This window comes from Elephas maximus, chromosome 11, assembly GCF_024166365.1.
Source record: "Elephas maximus indicus isolate mEleMax1 chromosome 11, mEleMax1 primary haplotype, whole genome shotgun sequence".
In the NCBI taxonomy this organism is placed as follows: Eukaryota; Metazoa; Chordata; class Mammalia; order Proboscidea; family Elephantidae; genus Elephas; species Elephas maximus.
In genome coordinates, this window is record NC_064829.1 from 99,835,650 (window position 1) to 99,853,042 (window position 17,393).

Below are 17,393 nucleotides of genomic sequence, written 5' to 3' on the forward strand. Positions count from 1 at the left end.
GCGGGCCCGGCGTCGGACAGCCGGGAAGGGGGTCCGGCCGTGACAGTTTGGGGCAGGATTTTTGCTTTGGGAGAGGAGAGATGAAGTCTAACTGGGGACTGGTAGGAACTGAAGATTCAGAAGCTTGGGCCCCTGGGAGAAGACCTGGCTGGGGGCCCGGTCTCCTGGGTCTGGGGGAGGAGAGGGCTGGGGGTCTGGACCCCTGAGTCTGAGGGAAGAGGGGGCTTGGGGTCCGGACTCTCGGTTCTGATGAAGGAGGGGACCCAGCCCCTGGACTCCCTTTAGTATGTGTCGCATTTGTGTCTTGGGGTGTGGAAGTGGTGCAAACTGGTAAGAATCGTTCCTGCTCACCTTCAAGTATATTTTTGAGGGTCGGGGTGTGCGAAGGGGCCTTGATCGATTTCTATACCTACAACCTCACCAGGGTCAACAGGCGTGGGCAAGGCGTTTGGGAATGTATTCGAGGTCCAATGAGGTGCAGACTCCTGAGTTCACCGGCACTAGCAGACTAGTGGTCGCCACTGTCCCGGGGCTGGGAAAGAGCCTCGGTGCTTGAGGCAAGAGGGACTAGGGCCCGGACACCTGGGTCCCTTAAAAGTGAGAGGCTGGAGCTTCAAGCTCCCAGGACTTGAGGGGGCCTGGGAGGGGAGAGAGCTCGAATTCCTGGGTTCCTTGGAATACGGAGCAGATCAAAAAAAAAAAAATCGTTGCTGTCAAGTCGATTACGATTCACAGCGACTGGAAAGCTGAGATTTAAGGTCCCAGAGAGCTCAGGTTCTGGAGAGGGCGGGGCTTTTTAGTGGACGTGAAGAGGGGCTCGCGGTTCAGCGTCCCTACACTGCCCTCTGTTGAGGGCATTGATTGTTTTAAATTCTGGAGAAGAAAAGGACAGGCAGAGGCGCTCAGAGACAGAAACAAAACTAAAGAGTGAGCGAACCAGAAATGTTTCTCGAACTCTAGCGTTTCCCCAGAAGAGGGTGCCTAGGAATGGAGCTGAGGACGCTGGGGGCCATACTTTGCAGCAGAGGCGAGGCCCAGGTGAGGGGCTGTGCCTGTAACTCAAGGGGCGGTCATCTGCGATTGGGGCGGGACTCCAGTTGAAGGGCTGGGACCAGAAAATAGAGGCAAGACTGAATCTCCAGGGCGAGGTCTGTCGATAGGGGCGTGGCATGCTGCAAGAGGCGTGGCCAGGGGAAAGAGCTGGGTATTGACTTAGGGGCGTGGTCAACGAAGGATGGGGACGTGGGTATGTTCAATCAGGGCGTCGCTCTGTCCTTATAGGCGTGGCCATCGAATAGAAGCCCCAGCTCCTGGGCGAGGTTAGCATACAGTGGTGTAGTCACCTGCGATCGGGGCAGAACTCCAGCTCGAGAGCTGGGATCGGAGACTGGGTCTCTGGGGCAAAGGTCTGTCAACAGGGCCGTGTTCTGCAGATAAAGGCGTGGTCGACCTATAGAGGCGTGGCCAGGGGAAAAGCGTGACGTTAACTTACCGGGCGTGGTTATTGAAGAATGGGGCTTGACTACGTCCTTGGGGCGTGAGGCCCCAGCTCAGGGGCGTGGTCAGATAATAGGGGCGTGGCCAGGGCTCGCGGAGCGTATCCAACGCCCCAGGTTTCCGGCCTGGGCTCGAGGCTAGAACTGTTTGGATTTAACAGTCCGTGGACGGCCGGAGGAGTCCGGGAGGCGGGCGACTTGACTGTGGGCTGGCATAAGGGCGAGGCCTAGAAGACGGGGTGGTGCGTGGGCGAAGGTCTTGGTAGGAGATCTGGGTAGGAGGCAGAGCCCAGAAGGAGGGGACGGAGCCTGGCAAAAGGGAGGTGGGATGGGAGTAGAAGAAACGAGGGTGAAGGGAGGAAATGGGCGTGGCGTGGGACGTGTGGGACGTTGCCGGGACAAGGGACTGTACCCCAACGAGAGGTGGGTCCCGGCATTAAAAGGAGGCCGAGTGAGGCGTCTAGATGGGGGCCTGGCCACCTCGGGGCAGGGCCTTGGTAAGAGGCGGGGCCTCTGACCCCTTACCCTTGCCGCAGCCTCCCCACCCACCCCGAAATGTGGCGCCCGCTGGTCCTACTGCTGCTGCTCCCCTCTGTTCTGGTGCCCCTCTCCACTGCCGCCCCAATCCGCGATGGTGACTCCCAGGAGAGCTCCTCGGGCTTCCTCGGCCTCCAGAGCCTACTCCAAGGCTTCAGCCGGCTTTTCCTGAAAGTGAGCGACGGCAAGGTTGAGGGAAGAAGAGATACAGAGAAGAGGGATGGGGGAATATGGGGATAAAGGGATAGAAGGGGTTCAGGGAGACAGACTGGGAGATGGGTCGGGGCCAGGCAGGGGGACAAACTGGAAGAGAGGGAGATGAACAGACAAAAAGGACAATGACAGGGACAAGAAAGACACAAGAGGTTGAGAGATGGAGAGAGTGGAACAGGGTCGGAGAGACATTAAGCAAATAACCCAAAAACCCATTGCCGTGGAGTCGGACTCATAGCGACCCTATAGGACAGAGTAGAACTGCCCCATACGGTTTCCAAGGCTGTCATCTTTATGAAAGAAGACTGCCACATCTTTCTCCCGAGGAGCAGCTGGTGAGCTCAAACGGCCAACCTTTCGGATAGCAGCCGAGCACTTAACCACTATACCACCAGTGCTCCTTATGATAGATATAAATATGGAGGGAGGGAGAGAGAAGAACGGGGGGACAGACTGCAGGACAAAAGATGAGACACAGGAATAGGAAGGTAATGAGACAGAGAATAGAGACAGGACAGAGGGACCCGGCTAGTCAGGAACCTGGAACACAGGCAGATAGGGGATGGGGGCAGGAGGTGGACTGGTTAGGCCCTAAGGGGCAGAGCACAGAGAGGGAAGGGGATGTGAGGGACATGGAGCAAGACCTGGAGGGCATCCTGGCAGGGATGCAGATGTACTGGGGAGTCATGAAGTCCCTTCTCCTGCCCCAGGATGACCTGCTTCGGGGCATGGACAGCTTCTTCTCTGCCCCTATGGATTTCCGGGGCCTCCCCAGGAACTACCACCAAGAGGAGAACCAGGAGCGCCGGCTGGGGAACAGCAGCCTCTCCAGCCACCACCAGATCGACAAGGTGCCTATTTTGTGAAGTGCCTCCCCGAGCCTCACCACCATCCCTCATGCTACAACATTCATCAGGAGGGGAGGAGGGCAGGGCAGAGGAGGAAATCGAGTTTGCTCTCACTCTCTCCTCCTGTCCTCACAGATGACCGACAACAATACAGGAGAGGTGCTGATCTCTGAGAAGGTGGTGGCATCGATTGGGCCAGCAGAAGGGAGCTTGGAGGGTGACTGGAAGGTTAGGACATGCTCCCCAAAGTGTCTGTTGTAGTTGTTAGGTGCCATCGAGTTGGTTCCAACTCATATTGACCCTATAGGACAGAGCAGAGCTGCCCCATAGGGTTTCCAAAGAGCGGCTGGTGGATTCAAACTGCTGACATTTTGGTTAGCAGGCAAGCTCTTAACCACTGTGCCACCAGCGCTCCCCAAAGTGTCTAGGCCCCAACATTTTCCTTAGTCTAGGAGGAGAGGGAGCTGACCCTTCCGTCCGCTATGTGTGGGATTTCTTCTGCGTCTCAGCTTTCTCATCTGTCAAGAGGAACAAAGCAGCTCTTAGAGGTGAGATTTCCAAACTCAGAATACATCCCAACTGTCTTATTGTTGTTGCGTGCCATCGAATAGATTCTGACTCATAGTGACCCTACAGGACAGAATAGAGCTGCCCCATAGGTTTTCCAAGGCTGTAATCTTTACAGGAGCAAACTGTCACATCTTCCTCTCATGAAATGTCTAGCGGGTTTGAACCGCCGACCTTCCTCTTAGCAACCTAGCTGCTTAACCATTGAACCACCAGGGTTCCTTCCAACTCTCTTAGTAAACCCGAAAAGGTTTTGTGAGCGCCCAAGTATTTTGTAAACCAAGAAGTGCTTTCAATTCAAAAGTGCTTGGTAAGCTTCACCCTTGTAAACCTCAGCGTGTGTTTTTATCTCAAAGTGCTGTGCAAACATCAAGAGTATTTTTTAATCTATCCCAGAGTGCTTGGTAAACGTCACCCTTGTAAACTTCAAACTGTGATTTTTCACCCCAAAGTCTTTGTGTAGCTCCCCTTCGTAAACTTCTAAAAGTCATTCGTCTGATTGTAAAGTGCTTTGCAAATGTCAGAAGTTTTTTTTGTTTTTGTTTTTTACAGTTAAATGGTTTATTAAGGAAGTGATAGGGTACAACTTGGGGTTAGGATCAACGGGCTACAACTCAGGATCAGGATCAGGAAGCATGTAGGCAAAGTCCCCCTTCTTCAGTGCAGAACAGCTCTCTCAGCTTCTCAGTTGTGCAGGCCTCCTCTCAGCCCTCTCAGGACAGGCTCCTCTTGGCCCTGCTGTCTCTCACTGCCAACTCTGCTGCAGGGTTCTTTCTGGGCCTCTCACTGCCTTCAGTATTATAGCCCTTGGCCCGTGTTACAGCTCTTCTAGGAGGTGCCTTGCCTCCTTTCTCTCTCTCTCTGTCTCTGTTTCTTCTCTCTTCCTTCTGCTTCTCTTCCTGTTTCTTTCTGTCTGGCACTGGTTGCATATATATACAGCTCCTTGTCAATTTCAAGGCATGGACCCTCCCAGCAGGGGCCACAAACTGACCAATCCCCTCTTGGTAGGCCACAGACACTTGTCAGAAGTTTTTTTAATCCTAAAAAGTTTAAGAATCCCAAAGTGTTCAGTAATGCCATGTGGTTTCTCTTCCACCCCCCAGGTTTTTATTTTGGAAAATTTCAAATGTACAAAAAATTGGGAGGAAAATAAGACAGTAGCTGTAGTCTCTTTCCCCTAGAGCAGCTTCTCAACCTTGGGACCATTGGTATTTGGGGCCAGATAATTCTTCCTGATGGCACAATGGCTAGACGCTGGGCTGCTAACTGAAAGGTTGGTGATTTGAATCTACCCAGTGGCTCCGTAGGAGAAAGACCTGGCAATCTGCTTCCGTAAAGATTAACCAGATCAAACCATACCCAATGCCATCAAGTCGATTTTGGCTCATAGTCAAAATTGTGACCCTTTTATAAGACAGTAAAACTGCACCATAGGGTTTCCAAGGCCGTAATCTTTACCGAAGCAGGCTGCCACATTTTTCTCCCATGGAGCAGCTGGCGGGTTCGAACTACTGACCTGTAGGTTAGCAGCCAAGTGCTTTAACCACTGCGCCAACAGGGCTCCTTCCATAAAGATTACAGCCTAGAAAACCCTATGGGGCAGTTCTACCCTGTCATGGGGTACTATGAGTCGGAATTGACTTGAGGGCACACAGCAACAGTTCTTCCTTTTTAGGGGATGGGGCTGTCCTGTGTGTTGTGGGATATTTGGCAGTATCCCTGGGCCTCTACCCAGTAGATGGAAGTAGCACCCCCTTCCTCAGTAGTGACGATCAAAAATGGCTCCAGACTCTGTTTAAGAACCATTGGCCTACTTCATTCCTGGAACTGAAACTAACCCCTGAGGTCACCTTGTAGCTGGCTAACAAATTGGTTCCCAAAATAATGAATATCACCCGTGAGTATTGTGCTTCTTTAAAAAAATCACCAAATGAGACCAACCAGTCAACAATTACTTTCAAACAAAGATGAGACTATAAGGGGGCAGGGAAACTAGATAAATAGAAATGGAACAACCAGAACAGGAAATAATGGGAACGTCCACGCATTGTGAAGAATGTAACCAATGTCACTGAACAACACGTGTAGAAATTGTTGGATGGGAGTCTACACTGCTGTGCAAACAAACCTTCACTGAAAACACAATAGAATATTATTTTTAAAAAATAAAGAACCATTGACCCAGATCCACCACTTGCTAACATTTGGCCACATTTCCTTCATCTGTTTTTACCTTTGTATTCCTGAACTATATGAAAGTAAGCTGCTCCCTCACTTCACCCTTAAATGATTCAGCAGGTATCACCTAAGAACAATCCATTCTCCCACATGATCACAGTAGTGTTTTTTAAATAGGGATTTTTTTGTGTGTGTGATAAAATGCATGTAATAGAACACTCGCCACTTTAACCATTTGTAAGTGTACAATTCATTGACATGAATTACGTTCACCACGTTGTGCAACCATCACCATTACCCATTTTCAAATGTGTTTCATCACCTCAAACAGAAACTCACTGCCCCTTAAGCAATAACCAACCCCAAACACAGTTACTCCATTTTTACACCCATGAAATTTAACATTGATGTCAAATTATTGGGGCCCCTGGTGGCGTAGTGGTTAAGTGCTGCGGCTGCTAACCAAAAGGTCAACAGTTCGAACCCACCAGGCACTCCTTGGAAACTAGGGGGCAGTTCTACTCTGTCCTTGCTATGAATCGGAGTCAACTCAACAGCAACGGGTTTGGTTTGGTTTTTGGTGGTGCAGTGGTTAAGCATTTGGCTTCTAACCAAAAGGTCGGTAGTTTGCACCCTCCAGCTGCTCCTTGGAAACCCTAGGGAGCAGTTCTACTCTGTCCTATAGGGTCGCTATGAGTCAAATAATCAGAAGTCACTGGGTGATACAAAGGGTTAAGTGCTCAGCTACTAACCAAAAGTTTGGAGATTGAGTCTACCCAGAGGTGCCTTGGAAGAAAGGCCTGGCAATCTTCTTCCGAAAAGTCCCATCCATTGAAAACCGTGTGGAGCATAGTTCTACTCTGACACACATGGGGTTGCCATGAGTCAGAATGACTCCATGGCAACTGGTTATCAAATTTGTGTCTCCCATAAGTCTTCTCAGACTTGTTAAAAAGTAGATTCTGATTCAGTAGGTCTGGCTGTAACTCTAAGGATCTTCCAAGGAGCCCTGGTGGCACAGTGGTTAAGCGCTTGGCTGCCAACCGAAAGGTCGGTGGGAGAAAGATGTGGCAGTCTGTTTCCATAAAAATTGACAGCCTTGGAAACCCTATGGGGCAGTGCTGCTTTGTCCTATAGGGTCACTATGAGTCAGAATCAACTAGATGGCAACTGGTTAAGAAGCTTCCTAAGTCCCTGTGTGGTACAAACAGTTAAGCACTCACTACTGAATGAAAGGTTGGTGATTTGAACCCACCCAGAGGCCCCTAGGAAGACAAGGCTACCAATCTGTTTCTGAAAGGTCACAGCCTTGAAAACCTTATGGAGCACCGTTCTACTCTGCACCCATGAGGGCATCATGAGTTGGAATCGACTCACTGGTAACTGACAAGAAGGAGCTTTCAGGTGATGATGCTGCCGCTGGCCCCCAAACCACACTTTAAGTAGCAAGGATGCAATACGCGTTCAGTCCACATTCAAATTTCCCCCTTGACCCCAAACTGTCCTTTAGAGCTGATTTTATTTTTGATCCAGGATTCTAATCAAGGATCACACATTGCATTTGCGGTCACAACCCTTCAGTAAACCCAAGAGCTCTTAATCCCAAAGTGCTTTGTACATTTTAAAATGCTTTCTAAACCTCAGAGTACAATTAATCCTAACGTGTTTGGTAATCCCAAGGGGCATTATAAACCCTAAACTGCTTTGTAGACTTCCCTTTTGAAGCTCCCAAAGCGTGTTTTCAATCCCAAAACATTCCATGAACCTCAGAGTATTTTTTTTAATACACAATTTTTTAGAACAGTTTTAAACCAAATGAAACCAAACTTGTTGCTGTGGAGTCGGTTCTGACTCATGGCGACCCCGTGTGTTACAGAGTAGAACTGCTCCGTAAGGTTTTCTTGGCTGTGATGTTTACAGAAGCAGATCGCCAGGCCTTTTTTCCACGGAACCACTTAGTGGGTTCAAACTGCCAACCTTTAGGTTAGTAGTCAAGCACAAACCGTTTGTGCCACCAGGGACCCTTAGGCTTAGAGAAACCTCAGAGTATTTTTCATCCCAATGGGCTTCTAAACCTCAAAGTGGGGCTTTTAACCCTTAAAGGACCCTGTCACTTACAAAGCAAGGACTGAGCACTGTAGGGTTGCCTTTTGCAGTATGACACAGTCTCCTTGTTCCTTGTCTTAGGTACCTGGTGCTATCCCTGGGTAGTGCAGGCAGTTAACACACTTGGCTGCTAACCAAAAGGTTCGCAGTTCGAGTCCACTTAGAGGCACCTCAGAAGAAAGGCTTGCAGTATGCTTCTGAAAAAAATACCCATCAAAAACCTTATGGAGCACAGTTCTACTCTGACACCCATTGTAACCCCATGGAATAACCATGGGTGTCGGAGTAGAATAGAATCAACTCAGCAGCAACTGGTTTTTTGGTTGTAACAGGAAAACACTACAAGTGGGTGGCTTTAAAGAACTAGGATTTATTTCCACAGCTTTGGAGGCTAAAACGGTGGCGGTCAGTAGAACTGCACTCCAAAGGATTTTCAAGGCTGTGACCTTTTGGAAGCAGATCCCCAGGCCTTTTTTCTGAAGCACCTCTGGATGCATTCAAACCACCAACCTTTTGTGCTTAACCAGTTGCACCGCCCAGGGACTCCTACCCATTGCCATCAAGTCAATTTTGACTCATAGCAACTGTACAGGACAGAGTAGAACTGCCCTATAGGCTTTCCAAGGCTGTAGCCTTTATGGAGGAGCCCTGGTGGTGCAGTGGTTAACCAAAAGGTGGGCAGTTTGAATACACCAGCGCTCCTTGGAAAGCTTTGGGACACTTCTACTCTGTCCGATAGGGTTGCTATGAGTCAGAATCGACTCGAGAGCATTAGGTTTGGTTTTGATAATCTTTATAGAAGCAGACTGCCACATTTTTCTCCCATGGAGCGGCTGGTGGGTTCGAACTGCTGACCTTCCGGTTAGCAGCCCAGTGTTTAATCACTGCACCACCAGGGCTTCTCTCAGGAACTCCCAGGAGTTCGAATTTAGGGCTTTGGGAGGACCGGGCTCTTTCTCTTAGTGGGCTCCAGGGGAAGAGCCTTTTCTCTTTCAGCTTCTGTAGCTCCAGGTGTTTCTTGGCACTCCTCAGCTGCTGGTAGGTGTATCTTCACGTGGCTTCTGTCTTCTGCCTGTGTATGTGACTCTCCCTGCCTGTTTCCCCTTTGTATAAGACACCACTCAGAAGGGCTTAGGTTTAGGACCCATGTGACTCCAAACCCGTTGCCATCGAGTCAATTCTGACTCATAATAGCAACCCTATATGACAGAGTAGAACTGCCCCATAGGGTTTCCAAGGAGCCCCTGATGGATTCAAACTGCTGAGCTTTTGGTTAGCAGCCATAGCTCTTAACCACTACACTGCCAGGTTTTCCCATCTGACTCCAGTGTGGCCTCAATAACATAACAAAAGAAAGGCTGTACTTCCCAAACAAGTCATATTCAGGGGTTAGGACTTCCACATATCTTTTGGGGGGACACAATTCAGTCTGTCACTTTCCTCCTCCCCAGGTGCCCAAGATGGAGGAGAAGGAGGCCCTGGTCCCGGTGCAGAAGGCTGTGGGTGACTTCCACATGGAGCCCCATCCCCGGGTGGCCTTCTGGATCATGAAACTGCCCCGGCGGAGGTCCCACCAGGATACGCAGGAGGGCGGCCACTGGCTCAGCGAGAAGCGGCACCGGCTACAGGCCATCCGGGACGGGCTGCTCGAGGGGACCCACGAAGATCTCCTTGATGAGGTCCCCCAGGGCTCCTTGCGCCCTAGGCTACCCGCCCGCAAGGCCCACTTCCTATACATCCTCAAGCCCTCCCAGCAGCTCTAGAATGGGGACTTGGAGCATGTATCCCCACAGACCCCACCCCCAGCACCATATAGAAATAAAGTTTTTCTTACATCCAGCAGCACTGTTTCTTTTCGAGATCGAGCCCCAAGCTTCTGCCAACCAGGCTATGGCAGGTCCCCCCAACCCTCGCCCTAAAGGTGATGCCTGACAGCACTAGTGTTTGCCAAGGTCTCCAGCCTCCTTTTCCTCATTCAGACACTCTCTGTCTTTTGACTGAGCAACTCTTTCACTTCCAGCCCCATCTGTCCACCCAGGCCCCTGACTCTGTCATCTTCAGCCCTGTCTGACCACTCAGTCCCTGACCCTGTCACCTCCGGCCCCATCTGTCCACCAAGTCCCCGACCCTGTCACCTCCAGCCCTGTCTGACCACCCAGTCCCCGACCCTATCACCTCCAGCCCTGTCTGGTCACTCAGTGCCTGACCCCGTCACCTTCAGCCCCATCTGTCCACCAAGTCCCGACCTGTCACCTCCAGCCCTATCTGCCCTCCCAACCCCTGTATTAGCTTCCTAGGGCTGCCATCACAAATTACCAAAAACTTGCTCAGACTGACTCGATGTATAAACATGACAAAACATATTGCCTGGTCCTGTGCCATTTCCATGACTTTTGGTATGTTTGAGCCCATTGTTGCAGCCATTGTGTCAATCCATCTCACTGAGGGTTTTCCTTACCTTCACTGGCCCTCCACGTTCCCAAACATGATGTCTTTCTCCAGCAATTGGTCCCTTCTAATGACGCATCCAAAGTAAGCAGATTGAAGTCTCTGACAATATTCTGTGACCCAAAAGTCAGACTAGAGCTATGTTTAGGGTAAATGAGTGAGTATCTGATTCTTTAGCAAAATGTTGCATTTCCACACTGTTCTGGCCCTTTTTCCATGGCAATGTATAATTACCAGCAATAAGATGGGATATAAGAATCTTTGGAATGGACCACAACTACCACAACCTCCACCAGACTGCGCCCAGAATAACTAGATGTGGGCAGGGATCACAATAGAGGGTCCCGGACAGAGTGAAAGGAAAGTGTACAACAAAATTCAAATTTGCAAAAAAAAAAAAGACCAGGCTTCCTGGTCCACAGAGACTGGAGAAACCCCAAGAGAACAGCCCCCGGATATCCTTTTAACTCAGTACTGAAGTCACTACTGAGGTTCACCCTTCAGCCAAAGATGGAGCTCTAGTGGCACAGTGATTAAGAGCTACGACCGCTAACCAAAAGGTCGGCAGTTCAAAACCACCAGTTGCTCCTTAGAAACCCTATGGGGCAGTTCTGCTCTGTCCTATAGGGTCACTGTGAGTCGGAATCAATTCAACAGCAACAGGTTGGTTGGTTTTACAGGGCCAACAATAACACACATGCTTATTACCCAAAAAAAAACATTGCCATCAAGTCAACCTTATAGGACAGAGTAGAACTGCCCCATGGAGTTTCCAAGGAGCGCCTAGTGGGTTTGAACTGCCAACCTAATCGTAGCACTTAACCACTACGCCATCAGGGTTTCCCAAGTACTTACTAGTCCAATCAGTTCACATGCTTATTAGAGGGATATGCTTTGTAGTTCAATCATGTATATGAGACTAAAAGGCACTCCAGCACAAAAGCAAAGATGAGAAGGCAGGAAAGGACAGGAAAACTGGACGAATGGAAACAGGGAAACCAGGTGGAGAAGGGAAAGTGTTGACACATCACAGGGCTGGCAACCAATGTTACAAAACAATTTGTGTATTAAGTGCTTAACAAGAAAATAATTTGCTCTGTAAATTTTCACTGAAATCACAATTTTTTTTTTTTTTAAAGAGTCTTTGGAAGTTCTTTCCTCTTTGGAACACTTTTGAGTTTCTTTGGCTAATTTTTGGAGGTAGATCACCAGGCCTTTCTTCCGAGGCTGTGTTAGTCTGGAAGCTCCACTGGAAACCTGTCCATCATGGGTGACTGTGCTGGTATTTGAAATTCCAGTGGCATAGCTTCCAGCATCATAAGCCACCACAGTCCCACAAATTGACAGGCCAGTGACAGTGTATCAACTTAGCTAAGCTGAAACTACATTTCCCGGGATTCCTTTCCCTGCGCGGTTCTGGTTTAGGGTTGGCTCCAAGAGAAATACGTGCTGGATTTTGGCAGGCAGAAGTGAAGCAGCAGTGCGCTCATGATTGGAAGTTTGGTCAGGTGCTGTCACAGCTCATACAAGTCATCATGGACCTGCTGGCTCATTTTATTGGCATGGACAGAGGCTGAGCCCACAGCTCCTCTAGCTCCCACCAGACCTCCGCTTTCAGTTTCTTAAAATTCTGAGTCCAATTAGTGTGTGTAGCTCCATGGCAAACTGTGCAGATCACTCACATGGTTGAAGTAGGAGGTTTATAGGCAGTGAGAGGCTGGTGCAGGTTACATCAAGCTTATCACTTATAAACTGTGGACTTTCTAAACAGACATCGTATTCCAGTGAAAATGTCTATAAAGGCAAAGATTAGCAAACAGCATTAAAAAAATTGTTATGGTTTGGATTGTTGTTGTTATTGAGTGCCAGTGAGTCAATTCCAACTCACAGTGACCCCATATGACAAAGCAGAACTGCCCCATAGAGTTTTCTAGACTGTAATCTTTAAAGAAGCAGATTGCCAGGTCTTTCTCCCATGAAGCCAAAGCCCCAATTTGGACTTTTGCCTCACTATGAGAAAATAAATTTCTGTTCTTTAAAGACACCTGCTTGTGGTACTTGTGTTACAGCAGCACTAGGAAGCCAAGACACCAACTATGTGTGTTACAAGAGACACACCTTATGTATATGGACCCAGAAAGATGGAAAGTTAAGGGATGAAAAAGATATGTGAACAACAACCAAAAGAAAGCTAGAAGAAAACAGGGATATTCACTTTGTAATGGTAAGAGAGTCAATTCACCAGAAAGATATAAAGTTCTAAAACTGTATATACCAAATAATATCGCTTCAAAATACATAAAGCAAAAACTCGCAGACATGAAAGGAAAAACAAAAAAATTCACAATCATAGCTTTTCAGTAACTGACAGAAAAAGCAATCAATCAGTAAAGATATTATGGATTTGAACAGTATGATCAACAAACTTAACTAATACACTCAACCTGCAAAAATACATTCTTTTCAAATATACATGAAGCAGTTATTAAAATGGATCAAATTCTGGACCATAAAGCAAATCTCAACAAATTCCAAAGAATTGAAATTGTATAGAGTACATTCTCTCACTGAAGTGAAACTAAGCTAGAAATCAACAGTAAAAAGATAACTAGAAAATCATGAAAGATTTGGAAATTAAGAAATACATCACTTAAATAATTCTCAAGTCAACTTAAAAATTAGAAAATACTGTGAGCTAAATATAATGTAAATGTGACATAACAAACGTGAGAGTTGCAGCTAAAGGAGTTCTCAGAAAGCAACTACAGCTTTAAGTGCAAATATTAGAAAAGAAGTTAAAAATCAAGGATCTAAAAATAATCAGTGATCTAAGCACTCACTTCAAAAAAGCTAGAAAAAGAACCTCTACTTTTCCAAGCATAATGTCCTTCTCCAGGGACTGATCCCTCCTGATAACATGTCCGAAGCATGTGAGACATAGCCTCACCATCCTAGCCTCTCAGGAGCATTCTGGTTGTACTTCGTCCAAGATAGATTCGTTCGTTCTTTTGGCAGTCCATACTATATTCAATATTCTGATTCCATATCTCATGCTTTTAACCACTTCACCATATCACCTGCCAAACAGGTTCCTTCCCAGGCTTTATAATAAGCCACTATCTAACAGCCAAAATAATAACTACCAATTAACAAAGATCTCCTATAAGCCTTGAATTATCGCCTTAAAACCTCAAGGTATCTAAGAGGTAATTATTATCTGCATTTCTGTGGTGAAACCAAGGCTCAGAGAGAAAGTCATTTTCCCAAGATCAGGACTAGGAAGGGATGGAGCCAGAATTCAAACCCAGAGATGTCTGAGGGCAGGACACAGCTTTAGTCATCTGTCCAGTAGTTAAACAGCATAGATTTAATCTAACCTTTTGCTCATCCTTTTTAATGGTAACATGTTCTGGGGCCTGAATGAACCACATTCCCACATTGTTAGAGTCTGGTGAATTTTCCAATTTTTCCTTTTAAAAGAGCTGCAGTTAAATAATTCTCCCCATATAGCTGTACTGGATTAGTGCTTTCATTTCACTCATTCATACACTCAATAAATTTTTTTCGAGTGCCCACATTGGGCCAGGCACATTCTTGTCCGAAAACAAAGTTCAGGTCTCCACAGAGCTCATATTTCAGTGGGGGTGACAGACAGAGGCACACAAATATAGAATATGTCACATGGTGAAACATGCCATGAAGATCACTGAAATATCAAATATGTATATATATATATATTTTTTTTTTATAGAGAGGCAGGGGTCTAGTGTAGGTAATGAGGAATGAAGTTTTTAATTCTTGTGGAATCCAGATTTCTGGGCTGATATTATGAAAGATTTTATGCTAATTATTTGAAATTTTAGATTAAATGGACAAATTCCTTGAAAACCACAGCTTGCCAAAAGTGAACTAGATCATCTGAATAGTTGTATTTTTTTAATATAAATATAGATATTTACATTATATTTATAGTATAAATCCAGATTTCTGGATTCCATCAAGGTTGAAGTGACCCACCCAAGCTATCACCCTAAGATGATCTTTGAGCCTTGAGCCTTGAGAAAACTGCCTTAAATCAAACAATACCCATTCCCATCAAGTAAATTCTGACTCGTTAGTAGTTCTTTTAAACGTATTAATAGTAAAGAACATTTTGCTTTGGGCATTGTGCTCTTTTAAGGAATTATCTATGTACAGTTTCAACAAAATAAACTCCAAAGGTCAAACTGGGGTTATGTCCACGAGTTATGTAAATGCTGTTTAGGCCCTATTTCCATGGCAACATATAATTACTAGTGACAAGATGTGGTATAAGAATCTTTGGACTCTTTTCTTCTTTGGAACATTTTTTACTTTCTAGTCAAAAATGTTGCCTCAATTTGTAAAACCTATGTTAAATACACTTCAATCGATTTCTATTAAAGGCTTAATATGATTTTTGTTTGCCTCTCTGAGTAAGTGACAGGTGAAATGACTGGTTGGATGAACAAGAGGTGGACAAGAGGATTCTTTTTCCGTGCCTTCTTGGGAGTCACATTTGGATGTAGTTCTCTTCCTCTCTCTAGCCAGAAAAGCTGAAAATAATTTTTCCCCCTCTCTCTTGGGAAAGACTCCTTCGGGGACCTATTAGGACAGCGTGACTGGTGCCAGGAAACGGTGCGGGAGCAGACGCAGGTTCAGGTGAGCCGGGGGGTGGAACATCATTGTGACGGTGATGGGGAGCCTGGTACGAAACAGAGGGCCGGCTGGGCACGGCTCGACAACTGATAAGAAGTGGCGGATGGCGGAGAGGCCCCTCAGTCCAATTCTCCCTTGCTCAGACCCATTTCACAGAAGTTTAAGGCACCGGAGAAGACCCCGGCGCCGCGTACCCTCCCCCCTCCCACCACCCACAAGCCACCCATCGTTCACCAGCTCGGTCAATGGGCACGCGCCCGCTCCAACCGGCTGGACGCGCGCCCCGGCAGCCCTACGCATGCGCGACCTCGCCATTACAGGTAACAGACGCGAAGCGCTCTCGCCTTTCCAGAGGAGTGCGCCTGAGCTGCGGGAGGAGGCGGGGGCGGCTGGGCGGGACTTAGACGCTGCGCGCGCGCGCTCGGCCCCGCCCCTCCCCGACCTCTTTGCTTTTTTTCTGGCGGGAAAAGCGCACGCGCACCCCTTCCTCTCCCTCCCTTCCCCTGGCGCGCAACCGCCTTTCGTCGTCAGTGGCCCTCGGCCGGTCCCGAGACGTGGCTTCAGGTGCACTCTGCGTGTGGCGAGGTTCCCCAGAATAGCCCCAGGGGAGAGCCCTTCCCGAAATCTTGGCAAAACCCCTCAAAGAGAGAGACTCTTCAATATGCCGGGGGAAAAAAAAAACCCGTTGCCGTTGACTCAATATCAGGGCCTTCCAAATCCTGTTAAGAGTCCTCTTGAACTCATGGCGGAATCCCCTCAGAAACCTTCGAAGAAACCCATCCAGAAATCTTATAGGTGGCCCCTGAAATCCTGTCAGAATCTTCTAGAAGTTCTGTCAGCCTCTCTCAAAGCCTGTCAGAGACTCCCTGAAATCCTGTTACACCCCTAATCCTAGCAGAGACCCCAAAATCCTGTCAGATCCCCAGAAAGCCTGTCGAACTCACCAAAAGTCCTGTCAGACTCCCAGAATCTAGTCGAAGACCCCCTCCAGAAATCCTGTCAAAGACTGCCCAAAATCCAGACACCTCTCCAGAAATCTTATCAAAGACTTCCCCAGAAATCCTATCAGAAACTTCCCAAAATCCAGAGATCACCCCAGAAATCTTGTCAGAGATTCCCCAAAGTCCTGTCAGAGAACCACAGAAATCCTGTCAGAGACTTCCCAAAATCCAGTCAGAGACCTCCCAGAATTCCTGCCGAGACCCCCTCCCACTGCAGCTTCCCATCGGAAGTCTTGTTGGACCCTTATCTGACCAGAGACCCCTCAAGACCTCTTCAGAAGTTAGTCCCCAAATTCTGTCATAGAGCTTCTGGCTCCTGTCAGTGCCACAACAGGGACCCTTCCTCACTCAAGCCCCACAACCATTGCCACCTTTTGCACCCTCAAGGGTTGTCCAAACCCTGGAAGGGTCTCTCTTCAAAGACCCTCTTTTCTAGGACCTTCTATAAGCCGCGGAGAAGCGTGCGACTTTCAGCTGTGGATCCCGATTGGCGCTGGGGAGAGCAGAGTGTTGGGAGTATTTGGTAAGGACAGAGGTCTGAGGAGGTGGGTTGAGGGGTTCCCCACTGCCCAGTGAGACAGAGAGCCCCCATATGGCCCTAGGGTCACAATCACATTGACCATTCACCCTGGCATGCTCAGTTCAGCCCAGTGGGCACCGTTTGGTATTGTGGAGGATCAGTCAAGTGGTAGACCTGGTTATAATGGAGGCAGCACAGGACATTGTCGGAGCACTGAGGAGTCCCAGGCTGCCCCAGGGACTCAGGGAACGTGTCCCAGGGGAACTGTGAGTGGGGCCGGGCTGGGGGTGGGAATGGCACCCAGAATATGGCCAAGGCCTGGAACGACTGGCCTCTAGCTGGGAATCCAGAAGAGGACCAGGACCAGGTATGGAGGGAAGATGCTGGACTTCCATTGCCATGATGAGGGTGAGGGACCCGGGAATGGGCTGTTGGAGAGAAAAATAGCAAAAAGAGAGAGGATGTTTCAGGGACTCCTGTGTGCAAGACCTTGAACAACAGCCCGAGGGGCTGGGATTCAGTCCTGGTGACACTAGGAAGCCATGAGAGGTTTGGGAGCAGGGATGGGGTCAAACTTGTGAGAAGCCAACAGTTCCAATACAGACTGATCTGGCAGTAAATAATGGCGGGAGCTCAGGGCAGTGTGGGGATCCAGAGACAGTGCCTGGTTCAGCCCAGGAGTGGAAATCAGAATTATCTTCCCAGAGTGGACATCCAGGCCAAAGCAGGAAGGGCTGACGAGTCAGTTCCTGTGATAGTGGCTTGGGGAAGGATGAACAGCATGCAGTTCTGAGTTGCTAGA

General features: G+C 48.2%; 1 protein-coding gene across 10 annotated transcripts; it reads left to right on the forward strand.

Annotated features, from left to right (window-relative positions):
* The first annotated feature begins 36 nt into the window (after positions 1-36).
* DKKL1 (dickkopf like acrosomal protein 1) lies at positions 37-9,784 on the forward strand. 10 transcript variants are annotated; one of them, XM_049901786.1, is made up of 6 exons: positions 37-101; positions 2,033-2,207; positions 2,957-3,097; positions 3,230-3,322; positions 3,547-3,642; positions 9,397-9,784. In XM_049901786.1, the coding sequence occupies exons 2-6, from the start codon at positions 2,052-2,054 to the stop codon at positions 9,706-9,708; spliced, it is 798 nt and encodes a 265-aa protein (XP_049757743.1). In that variant the 5' UTR covers positions 37-101; positions 2,033-2,051; the 3' UTR covers positions 9,709-9,784. The 10 variants fall into 10 exon arrangements, with proteins under 10 accessions (XP_049757743.1, XP_049757734.1, XP_049757741.1 ...); XM_049901777.1 differs by lacking the exon at positions 37-101 and adding an exon at positions 264-330; XM_049901784.1 differs by lacking the exon at positions 37-101 and adding an exon at positions 943-1,038.
* Positions 9,785-17,393: the final 7,609 nt, after the last annotated feature.

Excerpts from the sequence above, each read along its gene's own strand:
- DKKL1 (XM_049901777.1), top strand. The coding sequence starts at position 287 with ATGTGTCGCATTTGTGTCTTGGGGTGTGGAAGTGGTGCAAACTG. Across the intron at positions 331-2,032 it reads TGTGGAAGTGGTGCAAACTG|CCTCCCCACCCACCCCGAAA; the intron begins GTAAGAATCGTT and ends CCCTTGCCGCAG. Across the intron at positions 2,208-2,956 it reads TCAGCCGGCTTTTCCTGAAA|GATGACCTGCTTCGGGGCAT; the intron begins GTGAGCGACGGC and ends CTCCTGCCCCAG.